We start from the raw sequence: 21,983 nt of genomic DNA on the forward strand, positions 1-21,983 counted from the left end.
CTGAATGAATGGTATCCCTGAAGGGAATGAATATAACGGGATACCGGAGAGGGATTGAATTAACCCGTAGGTCTAAGATGATCACTGCCGGCCTGATTCATAACACAGAAGTTCTCACTTCAGAGCCGAATTAATTTAAATAATTTGAACCTCGTCTAGAGCAGGTTCAAAAATGAGACGCGGTTTAACATGGTTGGTTAAACTTGAAATTACAATCAGTACGTTTTGATATTTAAAACGATGATTGGCGGTTCAGCGACGCTGTTCAAATTTATTAAATTCGGACTCAGGTCAATTTTAATTTTACAATCTCTCTCTCTCTCTCTCTCTCTCTCTCTCTCTCTTTCGTTCTCTCTCTCTATCTATCTCACTCGCTCTCTATCTATCTANTCTTGATAAATTGAATACAACGTTGATAATGTTTATTGTTGCAGTTATATATATGTAAATATAAATTTATTTACATATATTCAACGATTCAACATTTTTACAATATCCAATACTGATGTTGAGAGAAGTAGGATCCTACAGGGTATAATACGTTTGTCATTTTTGCAAAAAAACAAGAAAGATTTATCCCTGCACTGAACTACTTGACGAAAAATTTAGATTTTTAGCAATAAAATCTTTGAAAATGCAAACACCGGAATAGTTTCACAGGGATTATATGGAAAATAAGCAAAGAAGTATTTCACCGGTTGAACAGGGGGGTATATATTTTATAAATTAACATTTTTATCTTGTTGAGAATTTTCCAAACTAGTTTTTTTCTTTAAAAACATTGATGAAAATACATACCCCCCGTAATAAATAAAAGTTAAATATTATTTAATAAAATGGAAAATTATTAATTTTGGGATAAAATAAATCTGGGTAAAAGCTATTACATTAGTATTTTATTTGATTGTATTATGTATTGTATGGATGGATGAAATGTACTGTAAATATTGTACTATATACTATTCAAGTTTACATGAACCAATGTATGTACATGGGGATTAGCTTAATGCCAAGGAATCATGGTTTTGATTAAATGTTTGATATTGAATAGACAAAAATGGGATTACAACTTTCTGACGTAGGACTTCTTTCTTCCTCCAACACTTCCCTTGCTGCTTTTCTCAACTTCATATCTAAACATTTTAAAACTAGTTCATTTTTAGTATGCAGGGTGTCCCAGAAAACATTTAAATAATATTATTCTTTTACATAGGTCTAGAATTTGTATCATTTTACTTTTAACAATACAGTTTAAGATTTTCAAGAATTTTTGAAACAAATGAATCGAAAAAAATATATAAAATAAAGCCAAGATTATCGTTTTTTACTATAAAAAATTAAAGTTTCCAAATCAGGTTTCTAGAACATGATAATACGGAGTACGGTATACAATACAAAAATACAGTTTACTACATTGATTGTTAATTGTTTGTGTTTATAAATATTTAAGTCATATAATATTATTTCTTGTCACGCAGAAGTAATAACTTGCACAATTGATTCAAGATTACGTCAAAATGAATTTCCAGCTTTTAAATATATATCATACTAGCTTGGGAACCCAGCGTTGTAAAGACTAGTACTCATGTGTTACCCCCGCCGTTTACCCGCATTGGTCGTAAATTACGATTTTCGTTATTTCTCACTATTAAAGTCGACCCACTCAAACTAGAATCGTAAAACCAAGCTAAGAACATTCCTGTGGTTTTACCGAGCTCCCTATTCTAAATTTGAGGCAAATCGGTCAAGGGGCTCATGAGTTATGATCGGACATATAAACAAAGAAACAAACAGAGATTACTAATTTATATATAGATATATCTACCTATTTCCTCCTTTTTTGAGACACTCTGCATGTTTATCACAGGATTCAGGGGCGACAAGTGCCACAGCTTCGGCAAACAATTGCGGATTTTCTTTCTCCATCGTCTTCCATTTAGAATCCTGGTTAAAATCATTATTATGAGAAATCATGGTTTCTTAGGATTTTTTTCTTCTCTTATTTTTTCTTTTTCTGCCAGCACAAATTTTGTCATAGAGGTTTCAACATTTGTGGAAATATATATTTTTTAATTACAATTTTTTAATGATAATAAAGACGCAATTAACCACCAGTAAATAAAAAAAAGAATGATAAAAACAAAAAAGTATTTTTTTAAAGGAAAGCTGTGCCATGCAAAGATAATGCCTGATTTACAACGGTACCCTTAAAAACTTTGTCTGATTAAGTATGAAGTTCATATGCATGTTTAAACTGTTTATTTTCATGCGCATTTCTTGCTTATAAAACACAATGGAAAAGATCACAGAAATAAACATTTTATGAGTCAGAAAAGAGACGTTATCGTCCGCATTTTTTTATCAGATAAGGGTCCGGTTGTAATCGGGTATATTGTTATCTTTACATGGAGGGTCATATTTTTTATAAATAGATTATCAATTAAGATTTACCTTTATGATATATGAATGGTTTTCTCCACAATATGTGAGAGCAGATCTTTTTAGTTCTTTACATGAATAGTTCTCCGATAGTAGAAGAATATCAGATACGTTCAACGGGTTCATAATCTCTCCTAGATGCTTCTCACAGTGGTGCTTCAAGCCCGGTAACTTAATTGGGTTTAAACATTAGAATTCAAGTTTGTTAACATACATATTTAATTTTTTATTTTAAATTTGTTTTTGACAGAATTGAGAGAATTCAAGCTGTCATCGAAGCAGCATATGTCATCAAATTGTAAAAACTAAATTATTAGTTTGTTAGATATACAGTGTGTTCCACAAAACATGACAGTTGGTGAATAGTTTTGAATGAATTCTTCCATATACTGTATTACATATTAAAGATTTTTTCAGTTTATTTTGTTGAAAAATATTTAACTCAAATATATTTTATTTTAAGATCAATTTTGCAATTATATAATTGCCTTATAATATTTCTTTATCATTCTCTTTGGTATCTAACAATGTATAACAAATTATAGAAGAAGACATTTTAAACTATTCACCAACTGTCATGTTTCGTGCGACACCCTGTATACTATTGATTATACTGTATTTTTTTCTCTTAAATCATAAAAAAGTGACAATTAACTTCTATTTTTTTGGACATGAAGATATCTAACTCATTAGCATGCATTAGAATGCCGCGTAGATAAAAGACGACTTTAGATGAATATTTGGTTTAATCAATACCTTGTATCTATCCGAAGCTGCCAGCAAGGTTTGTGAAAATAATTCCACATTATGTGAACTGTCAGTGTAAATATACTTCAGTAGTTCCTCTACTGTGTCACCTGGAAAATACAAATTTTAAAATGACATTAAAAATATATTTTCATATAAAAATTCAGACAGAAGAAATATCAAGTGAGTCTCTATTTTTAAATTTAGATGCCCTGTTCTTGACGCTGACCGTTCAACGTTTATTTAAGTTACAATGAGGAAGATATCGTTGTTTTCCTTTCTTGTAAGACTTGTCAATTTCTCTGCCGTACTTTTATATGGACAAGTAACTCTGTAAAGGAGGGTCACTTGAAACAACGTGGACAGTCCTTTTCATGTAAATATTTACAAACCTGGGAGATCATCAATGACTAATTTCTTCATGGATTTTTCTTCCATTTTAGAATCCTTTCTTCTTTCCTTTTCTTCCACTTTGGAGTCCTTTCTTCCTTCCTTTTCTTCCACTTTGGAGTCCTTTCTTCCTTCCTTTTCTTCCTCTTTGGAGTCCTTTCTTCCTTCCTTTTCTTCCTCTTTGGAGTCCTTTCTTCCTTCCTTTTCTTCCATTTCAGAGTGGTTTCTTTCATCTTTGGAGTATTTCTGTTCTTGTTTTCCGAAATCCTGTTTTCTCTCTGTTCCTTCAGTCCTAGTTGTAGTCTCAGCTAAAATTTGTCCTGATTTCTCCTCTCCACTTTCTTTCCTATTCACAGCCTTTTGATTTGATATCTTATCATTTTCTTCCACAACTTTAGTTTCCACCGTCCCCTCTGTGTTTGCCCCCTCCTTTTCTTCTATTTGGTCAATTTTATCAAAACCAGTCTTATTTTCCATTGATTCTTTTTCAACGATTAAATCATCTTTTTCTACAATACATGCTTCCTTAGCTTCTTCTTCTTTCAACATATCAATCTTTTTGTTCTTGTTCTCCTCCTCCTTCTCCTCTTCTTCTTCCTTCTCCTCCTCCTCCTTCTCCATATCCTTGTGCTCCGAGATGTAGGACAGCTTGGTTCCCTCTTCTCCGACATGGGCCGAGGACTGATTATGAATGAAAGACTGGTTTGAGCATAAGAATGAGCTTGTTTGGTAGGACGAGGTTGCATCTGATTCTCTGATCTCCTCTTCTAACCTAGCCAGCAGATCTGCGAATACAGGAGACCGAGCAGCCAAGATGTTTCTATGCACCATAAATTTCCTGAAAAAAAAATATTTTTTTTGAAGGAAAGATCATTTTCATTTTTAATGTATCTCAAGAAAAAAATATCGATTTCTACAGATTTGTTGTATGACAAAATACATTTTGAGGGAGAAATAATAAAAGGAATTTCTCCTTAGGAATAATTCACTTTCGAAAAAAGTCTATTCATTGGTTATTTTTCAGTCATGATCCATCTCAAATTAATATTTCAAATAAAATTACCTCTCCCCGGCCTCAAGGATAAGATCGGAGGATTTCTCATCGTTGATTAGCGAACCGAGGTCAGAGGATAAACTGTGTGCAGCCTCCTCTTCGCGGATAATAGACAACCTTGAACAAATAAATAAATAGAGTTTATTATATAAAATGCGAGGATTCACACTGAAAGGGACCGTTCACTTTTTTGGGTAATTTCATGGTACTCTAATTAGCCGATTAGCTGTTCATTGGTATTAGTTAATAGATTTACTTTCCAAAGATATCAATGACCGGAAAAAAGTCGATTTATCGTTTGGAATTCCAGCGGAAAGGTATGATACCTTTGCATAGACACTATTTAAACGTTTTTTCAGTAACAACAGTCCAATATAATCTAAAATTATCATATTCAAATGAAATCATGTGTCTCTTCAATAAATCACGGGGATTAATGGAGACGTACAGAAGACGCATGAAACCATCAAATGTTTAGAAGAAGTTATATTTTGAAAATAGACAATTTAAAAATAATTTTGAAAAAAATATAAGATATCTACCATTAACTCTTAGATACTGCAATTCAATTTAATATTTGAAATTTTTTAATCCATCAAATAGTGTAAATGAAAAAGTATCATACCTTTGCGCTGAAATTCTGAATAATAAATCGACTTTTACTCCGGTCACAGTACGTTGTCTTTGAAAAGTAAAACTTATACCAATGAATAGCTAATTGGCTTTTTAGTTTAACCTCAAATTACCAAAATAAGTGAATGGTCCCTTTACAGATCGCAATCTTTAGGGAATCTCAATTTGTAGTAGAGTGGCATGTTCAACGCACAGCGATACTGTCTCTGATCAAGGATGAGTTATTATTTTCGGACTAAAAATTACGTATTTCATCGACATAGACATTTATTATAGTTGAGACAATTTTTTGTATTTCAAAAATATAATTTCATCTGTTTGCTGGAGTCATTTAAAAGTAGATAATTTCATTCGAATGTTAAACAAACCGAGCTTGGCGTCAAATATTCGGAATTCTGGGAATTCCATTTCGAGATGTAACATCATGCTGTTGTCATTTTACATGTAGTCTCACTTATCTTTCAGCGAGAAATTGCAGATGATTAGACAAAGGTTGAAACAGTACCGTTGTTAATCGAACATGTCACTCAAAAAATAAAAAATGGATGGTGCCTGGATCTATCCGTCCCAGTCTGCTATACGAGGAAAATAACGTAATAACAACATGTCAATAGCACTTAGATTTAGTTCCATGTAATTGCTTAAATGACCATTTATTTATCTTTAAGTTTTTTTTCTTTAGTTTTGTTTGGTCACATTTTAAAACCACAGTAGAAAAGAGATTATAAAAGTAGGGAAATAAATCTATCCCTGTTTATGAATATGTTCAGTATGAAAACAGTACAGCAAAATTGCGATTTTACACTTTTTTCGAACTAATTCCACTCTATGCTAATCTATGCTCTTTGGTTATAACACCAAATTGTTGAGAAGAAATCTCTAGTTTAAAACTTCTAATGATTAATGTTTCAAATATTATAGGTAGACAATTGCTTGAGGGCAGTAGGTTTGGTTGGTTAGGATGAAAAGGAAGAGGGTGGGTGAGGGGGGGGGGGGAGGTTGATGACTTCACAAATCACCAATATGGCGTCGCGTAATGAAAGGAGAATAGGAGAGGTTTTTATATATGTCTTCTTGGAAACTAAGCAAACGAATTGAGCATTCGCCACAAACTTTGATTTTCTATATCTTAAAAACCCAATAAAGTATTTTAAACTATGAATTCTGTTAGATCAAATAATATAAGCTTGAACTATCAAAGGCTTACACCATCAGGTTTCAACGATATAGGAATGAAAAAAGTGGTCAATACTCAATATCTTTATTAAGCTATTATTGACAAAATTGAATAAAATTTTTAAGATTGTTTTAAGTTTTATGTCAAACGCGTATAATTTTACCGTTCAAAGGGAAAATAACTTTGTTTCTTTGTTCTTTCAGGTGATTGTACTTTTTCAACGTTGTTTTTATCAAGGTTGCTTGTTTTAATAATAAATATAATAATCAAGACTATAAACCCAATTATTATGTTCATTAGCAGGGTGTTGGATGGATATCAAAAATTGCTAAAAAATTATAACAATAATATATTATATATTTTATGTATTTTGATGAAATATAAACATAAAGTGATATAAGTAAATTAATCTTTGTGACAGAAACAATCTCAAGAACTGACGAAGGTCAACCCAGACCGAAATATATTTTCAATAAATGTGGAACTAACATCTGCTTTTTTTACCCTACAGAGGTTTGGTCCATCACTATCACCAAATTTAAAAGGTTGTATACATGTTTTTGGAACACCAATGATCATTAAGAAATCGATATGTAAAGTTTGTTTTGTGCTTGGGACTCAATTCTTTCAAGCGAGGGGGCATTTTTTACTAAATGAGCTAAGTGGCTAACAGTTCCAAACAATCTAGAATGTTTTTTATATTAATTCTGAATAAAACTACATCTCCTTAAATCTTGTTTCAATAAAAAATGTGAATCGAATTCTCAACGAAAAACTAATTTATTAGCAAAGCTAAAATCTCATTTTTGAACTGATCTAGATTATTTTGGTTTATTCAAAAGTTGAATTCAACTTCATACTTCTTTTCGGAACGGCTCTTTTCTGTATTTAATACATTTTTACATGTTTTATACATTTTTGACCAACACTTTCGATACGTAAGTATGTACTATTTATCATGTAAAATTCACAAAGCATGTTGTATAGAGAGAAATATTAGCGGTATAATTTGCAATCTAGGAGTCATGCAGAACATTTTCCTCAGGCAGTTTCAGCAAAAAGATATTTGCAATCTTTCAACAATCAAACTAAAATTACTATCACAAACTAGTGCAAACCAGATCTTACTCATTTCATGAGTTTGCTGAACAGATTCCATGATTGTTCTTTGTTTATGATAAAACCGGTTCATCCAATGTTTGTAATGTATTGTAAACGTTTTTGCAGTATTTTTAAATAAGGAATTACTGGTAGGACTTTACGACCTTGTCCCTACTTTTGCTTTTAATTCTGGCTGAAAGTTAATTTTTTGTTTGCATGTAAGAACCTATGTTTTTAATAGACAGAGCTATTCAGAAAGCAAAACTGTGTTCAAAACGACTTACTGTTTTTTTCTGTGTTAAAATAGCAAAATATGAATATTGGTTTATACCTTACAAAAAGCAAAACATCCCCAGCAGCATTGACATGCTTATCATTCATGGCAATGTTCTTGTATCCGATAGATTGAAGTTTCTCCTTAGGTTCCAACTTCAGGGACACCCTGTACAAAAAAAGTTTTTAGATCTGTAAAATTTGTAAAATAAAGGGTTGGAATCGTAATTGGTTTAACTCTTAACAACGATATATTTACTTAAGATTATGTATCTAATTACTTTTAATTATGAAAAATAGATAAAAAATATGAATTTTGTTTCTTTAAGTTTTAATAGACAGAGAGAGATTTGAGCCTTATCAGTGAGAGTAAACAATGCATAAGTATTCTTTTATAACATATCTTATTCAATATCATATTACAATGATAACTTTTTCGAGCTTGAACATTTTAAAATTTTTAAGTAAAATTTGAAATTAAATCTGAATGATTTAATCAATGATCTTTACATTTTTAATTTTATGTACACCCTCCCTAGATCTCATTGTCATTTATGTACACCCTCCCTTGATCTCATTGTCATTTATGTTCACCCTCCCTCGATCTCATTGTTTTTTTATGTACACCCTCCCTAGATCTCATTGTCATTTATGTACACCCTCCCTCGATCTCATTGTTTTTTATGTACACCCTCCCTAGATCTCATTGTCATTTATGTACACCCTCCCTAGATCTCATTGTCATTTATGTACACCCTCCCTCGATCTCATCGTTTTTTATGTACACCCTTCCTAGATCTCATTGTCATTTTTTAGTTTTGAATAAATTGCTGATACTGCATCCAACTATCAATTTATACATATTTCCAACATTTTTCTAATTCTTAGTAATAATTTGGTTCCAGGAAATACTTTTTCAGATCAACAAATTGCTTCTTTTTTACAAGAAATTGTTTCTAGTTCGTATTTGAGTTGAGTCATGATAAATCTAGATTATTCCAGATCTATCTAGAGAACAAACTCTTTCCTGAAGAAAGCACAAAAACGTGCGCACCACCTTGTGAGTAAAAATGTAACTAAATATTTGACCTGTCTGGGGGCCCCATCTCTGCCTCCTCAGTGTGTCTGTTGAGAATTCCAAATTTATATTTAACCGCTATCTCCTGGTTTTTCTCAGCCTAAACATTAGCATTTGTTATTCTGTAATATATAAAAAAACAAAAAAAAAACATTCTTTTCGTTTTTTTCTTCGTCGTTTTTAAAACGAAACAAGCGTTTTCAGAAAAGTAAAAAAAGGATCCATCCCTAGATATATCTAGCAATCAAAATAAACATAATAATTTTTTGTTCTTCAAAATTTGGGGCCGAAAAAGACAAAAAAACAATTTTTTAGATAACAACGTTTGATAATAAATCTTTTTAAAGTGAAAATAAAAAGTGATCCCGCGGTGAGGGGTTTAACTCGCCTCACAGAGAGCGTCCATGTTGTTTGAACTCCGTTAACGTTAATATCAAAAGGTTTAGAATCCAGTCCCTCCGTCTTACAGCTCTTTACCTGAACAAAACACTGCGGCTAGAACATTATTTAAAAGCAATTGAGTTTTGGCCACAAACTCTGAGTTTTATCTCTGCAATCTGATTTTGTAGACCTTGGACGTTTCGAACTATGAAATCTGTCAGATTAAGTATTCTAAGTTTGAAAATATCAAAAGTTTACGCCATCAGGTTACAAAGAGATTAGAAAATTCAAGTTTGTGGCAAAAACTCAATTCATTTGAAGGATTTAAAGGGATGTTTGAAATTTTTATGGACTTATCTTTAGTTTAAAATATGTTAGAATGCAGAGGGAAAAGCTGATAAAACCATCCGTTCATCTTTGTTTGAGTTGAGAATGGATTAATTTGCTTAAAACAAATTTTTTTTGATAAGAAGAACAAGATGCATCCTCTTAAAATAAAGATTAAAACATGCAAAGTATAAGCTTACTAATTTTGAAAAATGTAATAATCCTTTTCATAATATGCATTTTTAACATATTTAGATATCTATTTATATAACTTTTTATTCACCTGATGAACAAAGCTTTGTATTGGCCAGGTATACTTGAACTCAACATCAGATGTAGCAGGAGCAACGATCTCTAGACTAGAGCCAGGGTTCTCTAGTTCATTCCCACCCTTCCATCCTAGAATATATATATATATTTCATTCCCACCCTTCCATCCTAGAATATATATAGTTCATTCCCACCCTTCCATCCTAGAATGTATATAGTTCATTCCCACCCTTCCATCCTAGAATATATAGTCCATTTCCATCCTTCCATCCTAGAATATATATAGTTCATTCCTACCCTTCCATCCTAGAATAATTAAAGTTCATTCCCACCCTTCCATCCTAGAATAAATATAGTTCATTCCCACCCTTCCATCCTAGTATAAATATAGTTCATTCCCACCCTTCCATCCTAGAATAAATATAGCTCATTCCCACCCTTCCATCCTAGTATAAATATAGTTCATACCCACCCTTCCATCCTAGAATAACCATTGTTCATTCCTACCCTTCCATCCTAGAATAAATATAGCTCATTCCCACCCTTCCATCCTAGTATAAATATAGTTCATTCCCACCCTTCCATCCTAGAATAAACATTGTTCATTCCTACCCTTCCATCCTAGAAAAAATATAGCTCATTCCCACCCTTCCATCCTAGTATAAATATAGTTCATTCCCACCCTTCCATCCTAGAATAAATATAGCTCATTCCCACCCTTCCATCCTAGAATAAATATAGTTCATTCCCACCCTTCCATCCTAGTATAAATATAGTTCATTCCCACATTTCCTACCTTACATTAGTTAGTTTAATACATGTTTTTCCTTCTTAATAATATATCAATAGAATTACTGTACAGCCTAGTGTCTACCCACTTCCCTATTTTTAGCAAATTTTCCTGGTTTATTATTTCTATATTTTCCTGGTTTCTTATTTCTTTATTTTCCTCGTTTCTTATTCCTATATTTTCCTGGTTTCTTATTTCTATATTTTCCTGGTTTCTTATTTCTATATTTTCCTGGTTTCTTATTTCTATATTTTCATGGTTTCTTATTCCTATATTTTCCTGGTTTCTTATTTCAATATTTTCCTCGTTTCTTATTTCTATATTTTCCTGGTTTCTTATTTCTTTATTTTCCTGGATTTCTTTATTTCCTGGATTTCTTTATTTTCCTGGATTCTTATTTCTTTAATTTCCTGGTCTATTATTTTTATATTTTCCTGGTTTATTATTTCAATATTTTCCTGGTTTCTTATTTCTATAGTTTTCTGGTTTAAATTATTTTTTAATTTCCTGCTTTATTTTTTCTATATTTTCCTGGTTTCTTGCAGTAAGTGACTAATTACTCTATTTATCTACATATCTATCTATCTATCTATCTATCTATCTATCTATCTATCTATCTATCTATCTATCTATCTATCTATCTATCTATCTATATATCTATCTATCTATCTATCTATCTATCCATCTATCCATCTATCCATCTACCCATCTATCTATCTATCTATCTATCTATCTATCTATCTATCTATCTATCTATCTATCTATCTATCTATCTATCTCTCTATCTCTCTATTTCTGTCCATATTATGCCTAAGTATTTATCTCAGGTAGAGCTGAGGGCTAAATCACAGGTTCAAATAAGAGGAAAATAATATTTTAGTTAATGTTAGAGATAGATAGATAGATAGATATAGATAGATAGATAGATATAGATAGATAGATATAGATAGATAGATAGACATTTCAAACTTTGATTATTGATATAACAATTCATAGTTTGAAATATATATGGTCTGCGAGATTGGGTTACAGAGATATGATTAAAGATCAGAGTTTGGGACACAGACTCAACTCCTTTCCAATCTGATAAAAGAATATATATATCCCTCTAGCCTCCCCTCCTCCCCCTCCTTCTTCTCTTTCCTGTTTTGTGGTTGAAGAACACGTTTATCAGTATAGAACAGTACGACAGGATGTCCATATATGGGCACAAATGCTTACATAACCTTTTTTTTCCAGGTCATGCAGCTATGGCCCATCTCTAGACCCATTCTTTACATTCAGGTTTCCTGGAAGTTGTATATCTATATATATCTCATGACTAGCTTTCTTGGAGATTTTCATGTGGCCGGGGGGGAGAGTTTTCTATCACACATTGCATCTAATACACCTAGTATTCTGGTACATGTTGATGTCACACCCTGTCGTCTGGTAAAAAAATAGTATTTGGTCAAATTTTGTATTCTGGTATACAATGTTGACTATTATTCTACGTTTTCTGGTAAACCATTTTAATATACAAGGTGTCCCAATAAACATTGGAATTAATTAAACAAATTTGCAATCGGCTTTGTTAGAGTTATTCTCTGTCGTATTCTATTAAATCATGTTTTTCTGTTTTCTAAATCTTGTGATCCTGTATTTTCTGGAAACTTTTATTGTAAACTTAATTCTAGATTATTCTAATTCTCTTTACCTGGTAAACCATGTTTTTCGATAAACCCTTTTTTCTGTTACACTCTGCTTGTATTGCGTGAACTGTATATTTACTGTATCCCAAGGTTTAGCTAGTCTAAATTAACGGTTCAGAATCTAGTAGAATAAACACAAAGGAATATTATTCTGCTCTAGGTTATTTGTAGAATCTAGAATCTACCAGATCCTTTATCTACACTTTTTATTCTAAATATAAAATACAGGGTGTCCCAATAAACATGGGGATTCAGTGACGAACTCGATGTCGTCTTTTTAAATAATTCTTTAATTTGGTATAGTGATACCTACTGAGAAAGCTGTAATCTGTAAGAGTTTCGTCTCCTATGTTAACATTTTGTTTGTTTATGTTTTGACTGCATACGGTTGTACTTAGTAAAAACAAGAACATTGCAGTATACAAACAGAGTAAACTTGTCCTTCTTCACTGTTCATCTTGAGAAGACATTATAGACACATCTTTGCAGTCTTTTACCCTTTTCATAAAATAAACTATCTATCTATCTATCTATCAATCTATCTATCTATCTATCTATCTATCATGAATATTTTTATATATCTTCATTTTTCATTAGATCGCATATATAAAGGAATTTCCTTAGTCAACATTTTCTAAGGTTTGCAAGATTTGCAAAAATTAATTTCAAGCGTTGATGTGTTAGTTATTTAGAATAATTAAATATTAATTAATAAAATGCTAAAAATAAAGTTCGGAACACCCGGCAGGGCCAAATTCAGTTTTAATTCCGTCTTTAAAGCATTGACGCAATTACTTTTGACGCAACTCTAACTCTGCGTAAGAACTGAATTGTTTAATAAACATTGCATTTTGAAGATTCAACTCTGATGTCACTTTGGTCTGATTCAGAAACTCCGAATTACGAATGGAATTGGAAACACTATTTAATGTGTAGTGTCAATTCTATTTGAAGAAAAGAGAGAGAAAAACTTTTACAGATTCTTTGCGGTATTTTTGGCAATATTTTGATGTTTTCTTCAATTAGTATGACGTTGGTAAATAAGTGATAAATGAATCCAAAGGTTGGATAATGATTAAGCAAAGGGTAAGAAAATGTGGTTTAGCTTGTAAGGGGTAAAAATTACGGGACCCTCCCGGGTTCAAAGATATTCTCTGAAACTAAGGCTCCGATACTTGGGTGTCAGCTGAACTGCCTCGAAATCCAGTTCAATCCAGATATTACCCTTGGATAGATAGATAGTTAGATAGATTGATAGATAGATAGATACTAGGGGATAGTACATATACTGAATGGTACGGGATTTCCAAAGGGGATTCCCTAAATCTTAGTGAGTCAAGGTTATAATCTTTTACGTAATATTTAATCCAAAACCTTTTATTTGAAGCGATTAAGTACTTTCCGAAAACTCTCATTTTTGCTCTTCTCCGATGACCGACAGCAAATTTTTTGTCGCCTCTGATTGGTCGGACCAGTGAAGAATTTTTTAAAGACTTGACTTAATCCGTTGGAATAGATTTAGATTAGCGCTTTCTGAAAACAGAATTAACAATTCAACAGTTCTAATCTCTGATCTGTTTGCAAAACTTGGAAATGTATAAAAAAACGCTACATTAATCTTTTTTATTTTAAAATGATAATCCATTACCCATTAACCATTACAGCATGACCATTACAGAATACAGATCATTAAATGTATTTTGCACTATTTTCTTGAAGAAGCAAGTATATATAAAAAAGTGAAAAGTTAAAAAATCAATTTACCCTTGAGCTAAATATGTTTTAACATCACAGGCAAACTGAGTGCAAATATTATGCAAAATGCATGAAATGATAAGCATTTAAAAAAAGTTCATATTCTAGAGTTCTTAGAATAAAAAATACCAAAACGAAAAGTACTATGAAGACAATCTGCCTTAATAGCACTGTAATCACATAATCATGAAAATTTTTTCAACGAATTTGAAAAAATCTTTTCTTTGGATTCTTTGATTTTTTATAACGATTGAATCAAAGGTGACTTTGATTACATCATTTGAATGTTAGTTCGCATTTGCAAAATATTTACGCGGAAAAGATTGCACAGTTTCAAGTCGTCGAGATAAACTAAATAATTTCCCTCCTATATATCTATTTCTGTTAGATAAAGATACAAGAATATTTAATCTTCTATTTCTACCACTTTAAATATAAACTGATTTAAATCTATCCAATTATAAATATTTTTCTTCTCCTCAAAATTAGATTTTCTCCTTTAGGATTATAAATTTATCTATTCTTCTCCTATTAGTTTATTTGGTTTTATTATCTAATAGTTCTTTTCTAAGTTTTTTCTTCTCTCTTAGTTTCCTATTTCTCCTGCGATTCACCTTTTTCTCCTATTTTGCAATTTCTTCTTATTTTTTTCTAGGCTATATAGTTTTTATTTAGTCACCTTTATTTCTAGTAAACTTTTCCATCGTTCTTCTTTTTTTTATGTCCTTTTTTCTACCCTTTTTCTTCTTCTAGTTACCTTTTTTCTTCTTCTAGTTACTTTTTTTCTATGTCTAGTTACCCCTTTTCTTCTTCTTTTTACTTTTTTTTATGTCTAGTTACCCCTTTTCTTTTTCTAGTTACTTTTTTCTATGTCTTGTTACCCCTTTTCTTCTTCTAGTTACTTTGTTCTATGTCTTGTTACCCCTTTTTTTCTTCTATTTACTTTTTCTATGTCTAAATACCCCTTTTCTTCTTCTATTTACTTTTTCTATGTCTAAATACCCTTCTTCTATTTACTTTTTCTATTTCTAGTTACCCCTTTTGTTCTTCTGTTTATCTTTTTTTCTATGTCTAGTTACCTCTTTTGTTCTTCTATTTTCATTTTTTCTATGTCTAGTTACCCTTTTTACCAAATTACCTCCGAATTTTTTATGTTGTGTTGATGAAACATTTTTCTTCTTATTATTGAGATCCCAGGATCCAGCTGACCCTGACCTCGGCCTCTTCTTGGTTCTCAGAGGCCACGAGAAATTCTTCAATATGGAACTTCCTGAAAAATTGAGATTTTTAGATTAAGAATATTTTTATTTCTAATTTATTTCCTTGTAAAACAATCTTCAGATTCTGAAATTCATTAGTTTGAAACCGCAAAGTAATAAAAAACTATGTCCAGTGGCCTAATGCCTCATATATACACATAACACATTAAACAATACATTCAGTACACTCAGACATAGTTCAAATAATACAGAGAAATGTTACGAATATATAATTTAAAACTGAAAAAAATTATAATCACGCAAAAACTAAATTTGAGTAACTTTAGGATAAACACAATTTTTAGATTTTTTTTATACTTTTACACGACTGCAGTCCCCCCTCTCCCCTCTCTTCGCCTAATAAATACGTTCATCCTCCCCTCTCTCCCTGCTTTTTCTATTTTATCTGTAGGGACCAGCATAAATGTGGTTTTAACCTGACCCGGGTTTTCTAGGAAAATTATGCTCGTAAAACATCGGGATTAGGTCCAATGATATCAATGTGAGAGGATAAAGAACACATAGTATGATTTATATGCAAGTTGTCCTACCAAATTTATCCTAATAAATGAGTCTCCTTGTTTTTATTTATCCTAATAAATGAGTCTACTTGTTTTTATCTATCTTATTAATGAGTCTCCTTATTTTTATCTATCCTAATAAATGAGTCTACTTGTTTTTATCTATCTTAATAAATGAGTCTCCCTGTTTTTATTTATCCTAATGAATGGGTCTCCTTGTTTTTATTTATCCTAATAAATGAGTCTACTTGTTTTTATCTATCTTAATAAATGAGTCTACTTGTTTTTATCTATCCTAATAAATGAGTCTCTTTATTTTTATCTATCCTAATAAATGAGTCTACTTGTTTCTATCCTAATAAATGAGTCTCCTTGTTTTTATTTATCCTAATAAATGAGTCTACTTGTTTTTATCTATCCTAATAAATGAGTCTCCTTGTTTCTATTTATCCTATTAAATGAGTCTCCTTGTTTCTATTTATCCTAATAAATGAGTCTCCTTGTTTCTATCTATTCTAATAAATGAGTCTCCTTGTTTCTATTTATCCTATCAAATGAGTCTCCTTGTTTCTATCTATCCTAATAAATGAGTCTTCTTGTTTTCCTGGTTTGTACTTTGTCTGCTCCTGGTTGGATAAAGAGCCGGCAAGCAAGCATAATTCTAACTCTACTGCACTGGGGGGAGACTAAAGTACAAAGCTCTAAGCTCTCTTTTCTACACAACTACCCACAATCGCTATAAATGGGGAAAAATAAATTTTAAAGAATCCACATTTTTCTATACTTTTATAGAAACAATCTGACAAATATGCTATATGCTAATATACCATCACCGAATTTTAAATATAGAAATAATGGTCACACATAATTGGTATTTTAAACATTGACACTTTTTATTCATAAGAAGTCATAGTTCGATATATTAAAGGTCTAAGCCATCTGGTTGCAAATGAATAAATATTAGAAAATTAAAGTGTACTATAATTCAACTTGACATTTATTCTATGCAAGCTTCTAAATCAACAAAATGTTTAAGTTATTTATTAATAATAAACCATCTACCTGCCGTCATTTTGGATAGTTGGTATTTGTTAGAAGTTGGACTTTGTTCTCTTCTTCTTTCTTCTCCTCTTTTATAATCTTCAAGATCTAGACCTCCATACACCCTGAAACAATTTATTAGTTTGATTTCTATCAATTATGAGATTTAAACAGAAAAAAACTTGCAAACACAAAATAAACTGGGTGCTTGTCACAAACTATGATTTTCGAATCCCTATATATTCAAAACTATGAATTATGTTATATTCAATAATCTAATTTTGAAGTATTAAAGATTTACACTTACACATTTACATTTAAAGATTTAGTTTCAGTTTACAGTTGAAAGATGATAAATCTGACATCTACAATATTTAAGGATAAAAAAGGAAGGAAAGAAAAAAAATTGTTTTTACATATAAGAATAAATTGATATTTTTCTCTTTTTTAAGCGTTTGAGAAGAGAAAAAAAAGATTTTTTAAAATCTGAAATAATGCTCACCCTAAGGACTCTAGACTGTCTGTAATCCTCTCAATGATGTTTCTCTTGTTAAATCCGATTATTCTTAAACCAGGCTGAGGGAAGAAAAGACCTTTCTTTTCCGAAGTTAATTAATAAATAAATAAATATCTATATATCCTAGTCAACACTTTAGCACTGTGCACTGAGCACTGGCTACCGGAGAACTAGAACAGTTCTCTGCAAAGCTCAAACTCCATGCACTCACTGACTGACACCGATACATACATATGCAAAATACGCGCTGTGCGCGGCGCGGCGGCGCTTTGCCGCGCTGATTCTCCGGTAGCGTTGAGCGGAGGAGAGAGCTGACTACTGGGGGGTTGAACAGCTGATAGATAGATAGATATATGGAGGCTATACTCCGGAGGATATGGCTAAGAGTGAACTACACACTGTATACAAGATAGAGAGACAAATAATGTATTCATCTTCATTTCCCGATGATCTAATCTATTTGTTTAAAGTAAATCAAAGTTTTAATAGAAAAACTTAATGCAAGGAATAATAAACCCTTCAGTATCATTTGGGTCGGTTTCGATCCAAGAAATTAATCTCAACATTTTTCAAACTCCTGTAGTGTGAATTTTGATTTTTAAATCAAATCTTGAGAATGGAGACACAGCGACAATGAGGATCTAAAATAATTAAGGCGGAAAGAAGCTTTTTAAAAATATCCGTTTTATTTTCTAACTTTTAAAGGAATTGAGTTTTTGACACAAACTCAAATTTTCTTATCCCTATATCTATAAAACCTAATTGTTTAAACCTTTGATATTTCAAAATTAGATTATTTGATCTAACAGTTTTAATAGTTTGAAATATCTAAGGTCTACGACATAGGGATGTAAAGATATAGGGATTGTGAAATCATAGTTTGTGGCAAAGACTCAATTCCTTTATTCCTTGTAATTGTATCTCATACATCTCTATTTTGAGTGCAAAGTGCTGTAAATCCTGGGATCAAGCATGCATTAATCTGTGTAGTAAATCCTGGGATCAAGCATGCATTGATCTGTGTTGTAAATCCTGGGATCAATCATGCATTGATCTGTATTGTAGATCCTGGGATCAAGCTTGCATTTATCTGTGTTGTAAATCCTGGGATCAAGCATGCATTGATCTGTGTTGTAAATCCTGTGATCATGCATGCATTGATCTGTGTTGTAAATCCCGGGATCAAGTATGCATTGATCTGTGTTGTAAATCCTGGGATCAAGCATGCATTAATCTGTGTTGTAAATCCTGGGATCAAGCATGCATTGATCTTTGTTGTAGATCCTGGGATCAAGCATGCATTTATCTGTGTTGTAAATCCTGGGATCAAGCATGCATTGATCTGTGTTGTAAATCCCGGGATCAAGTATGCATTGTTCTCTGTTGTAAATCCTGGGATCAAGCATGCATTAATCTGTGTTGTAAATCCTGGGATCAAGCATGCATTGATCTGTGTTGTTAATCCTGGGATCAAGTGACTTTCCAATTTTAGACTGGCTTGTTCGATTCACACCAGTATCTTTAAAATCTTTTGTCTGATTAAGAATGAAAAAGTGTTTTTTCATTGACTATGTAAAGGTTTTTTCATTGAGTATATAATGGTTTTTTCATTGACTATATAAAGGTTCTTTTCATTGACTATACAAAGGTTTTTTCATTGACTATATAAAGGTTTTTTCATTGACTATATAAAGGTTTTTTCACTGACTATATAAAGATTTTTTCATTGACTATATAATGGTTTTTTCATTGACTATATAAAGTTTTTTTCATTGACTATATAAAGGTTTTTTCACTGACTATATAAAGATTTTTTCATTGACTATATAATGGGTTTTTCATTGACTATATAAAGTTTTTTTCATTGACTATTTAATTGTTTTTTTTTCATTGACTATATAAAGGTTTTTTTTCATTGACTATATAAAGTTTTTTTTCATTGACTATATAAAGTTTTTTTTCATTGACTATATAAAGGTTTTTTCATTGACTATATAAAGTTTTTTTCACTGACTATATAAAGATTTTTTCACTGACTATATAATGGTTTTTTTCATTGACTATATAAAGTTTTTTTTCATTGACTATATAAAGTTTTTTTTCATTGACTATATAAAGGTTTATTTCATTGACTATATAAAGGTTTTTTCATTGACTATATAAAGGTTTTTTCATTGACTATATAACGGTTTTTTCATTGACTATAAAAAGGTTTTATGGAAACCGTGGTGAATCAGGCATGTTTATTTTTCTAAATTGGAAGTTCATTTGAATGAAATTGCAATGGTTAAAAATATAAAAGATTACTATAGTTGTTTTCACTTTTTACAGGAAAAGCTTTTCATTTAATTCGTAAACAATAATTGTTTCACAAAGATGTTAAATTTGATTACATTCATATTATAACTCTGTGAAGGTCAAACTGAATTATAAACATTTAGGACTTGTTGACAAAATCTGTAATTCTACGCATCTATTTGAATATTTTGATTTTGATTATGGCGCCTTCTCCATCTAAATATACAAAACACGTGAGATATGAAAATACGCGGATTCATGTTTCTGAATCAAATAAACAAATCTTAAATAATCTTTACATTTTCCTGTTACCGATGAGGATAAAAATGTGCATTTTTTTGGCAACTTTAACATCCTAATCAACAAAGAGATCAAACAATATATATAAGACCGTTTCCTGCCCATCTAAAAACATACATACCTAGAATTGAAGTGAATACCGTACTTTTAAATTTCGTCCAGAACTGTATCAGTCCAGGTACAACTCATCAGCTATAAATGTTAACCAGGACACAAACTCTTCAGCAATTAATAATGCCAAACCAATGGACAAAATCGTATCGGCTCTGAATGTGATCGATTCACAACGTTACTCTGTAAACCTCTGTCCGAGCAAATATAATGAAAATATTCTGGTTTTTGTGTCAGAAAACAGATAATAAATATAAAGCTCGGGTTCCAAAAAATAATTTACATTTTGTGGATTTTGCTACTGAGAAGAAAAAATAGTTGAAAAATGTTTGTAAAGGGCCAATTTAATTTCTAATTCAATGTCCAGTACAGAGAAAGAAAACAAATCCTGATGTTTTTTGAGTGAAAATATTCAATAAGATGGCAATGAAATGATGCAACAAATAATTGATAATTAAGGCATGGCATTTTCAAATCAAGTTTTAAGTTTCTTAGAATCCATTTTCATGAACTTTACCTAGAAAAAAATGCTTCACCTTTAAACATTTTCCAACTGAACAGTGGAAAATTACAAACTACAATATTACATTTTGAAAATAAAACCCATAATTACAAACCGAGCTGTAGTATAGAATATTGTTGCATTATACTCGTAAACGTGATACTGATCAATGAAATAGCATTAGTTTTAACGTGATACTAATCAATGAAATAGCATTAGTTTTAACGTGATACTGATCAATGATATCGCATTAGTTTTAACGTAAAAACTGATCAATGATATCGCATTAGTTTAAAGTGATACTGATCAATGATATCGTGTTAGTTTAACGTGAAACTGATCAATGATATCACATTAGTTTAATATGATACTGATCAGTGATCAATTATATTGTATTAGTTTTTAATCGTGACTGGTGATATCACATTAGTTTAACGTGAAACAGATCAATGATATTTTATAAGTTCACTTGGTCCAAGGGCGTATACAGAAATAAGGGGGGGGGGGCAAAATATGCGCGTAGCGAAATTGGTTTGCCCCCCAAATTTGAAAATTTGAATTGTAAATTTAAAACATTTGGCTTCTTAAACATCAGGCATGTTTTTTGAGGGTGGCGGGGGCTCCACTCAAATCCCCAATTCTTAACAGCAAACTAATCTTTTAAAGTTCTTCGCCACTCAGTTTGTCCCCCCCCCTGTATACGCCCTTGCCTGGCACTGATCAATTATATTACTTTTATAGTTTTACATGACCATGGTGATCTATGATATCGTATTAGTTTAACGTGACCAGTGATCTATGATATCGTATTATAGTTTAACGTGACCAGTGATCTATGATATCGTATTAGTTTAACGTGACCAGTGATCTATGATATTGTATTAGTTTAACATGACCAGTGATCTATGATATCGTATTAGTTTAACGTGACACAAGGAGTACTCAATGCAACAGCAGATCACTGATCAACGAAATTATATTCCCGAAACATTTTAAATAAACTTGAAACACTTTAAAAGATTATGTCAGTTCTACCGAAGTTAAAAGATAGGTCTTGAGCCCGAACTTTTAACAGAAATGAAACTTTGTAAAATAAAGGGAAATTTTATTTTTTTTACAGAAGAAGGAAAACTGCAATTTTTCAGAAGTCAGATGTTAACCTGTCTAAGTTAAAAGAGGGGTCATGAGAAAAAATTTGTTCACAGAAGTGAAATTTTAAAAAGAAAATTGAATTTTTTACATATGGAGAAAAACAACGATTTTAAGAAGTCAGAAAATAAAAGTTTTAGAAATATTTTCCAATTAAACTAAAGATTTTTAACTTTATA

The 21,983-nt window shown here is 31.3% G+C and overlaps 2 protein-coding genes across 2 annotated transcripts; both read right to left on the reverse strand.

Annotated features, from left to right (window-relative positions):
• Nucleotides 1-405: 405 nt before the first annotated feature.
• On the reverse strand, nt 406-3,679 carry LOC111704518 (speckle-type POZ protein-like B). The gene is made up of 5 exons (XM_023476773.1): nt 3,579-3,679; nt 3,196-3,296; nt 2,452-2,610; nt 1,826-1,944; nt 406-1,133 (listed from the first exon to the last, which is right to left on the reverse strand). The coding sequence occupies exons 1-5, from the start codon at nt 3,622-3,624 to the stop codon at nt 1,064-1,066; spliced, it is 495 nt and encodes a 164-aa protein (XP_023332541.1). The 5' UTR covers nt 3,625-3,679; the 3' UTR covers nt 406-1,063.
• A 956-nt stretch (nt 3,680-4,635) lies between these two features.
• LOC111704523 (uncharacterized) lies at nt 4,636-18,067 on the reverse strand. Its single transcript, XM_023476779.1, has 8 exons — nt 17,430-18,067; nt 16,949-17,052; nt 15,245-15,376; nt 9,884-9,999; nt 9,277-9,369; nt 8,904-8,992; nt 7,873-7,983; nt 4,636-4,747 (listed from the first exon to the last, which is right to left on the reverse strand). Exons 2-8 carry the CDS (start codon nt 16,956-16,958, stop codon nt 4,636-4,638), a joined length of 663 nt encoding a protein of 220 aa, XP_023332547.1. The 5' UTR covers nt 16,959-17,052; nt 17,430-18,067.
• Nucleotides 18,068-21,983: the final 3,916 nt, after the last annotated feature.

Source organism: Eurytemora carolleeae, unplaced genomic scaffold, assembly GCF_000591075.1.
Source record: "Eurytemora carolleeae unplaced genomic scaffold, Eaff_2.0 scaffold589, whole genome shotgun sequence".
Taxonomy (NCBI): domain Eukaryota; kingdom Metazoa; phylum Arthropoda; class Copepoda; order Calanoida; family Temoridae; genus Eurytemora; species Eurytemora carolleeae.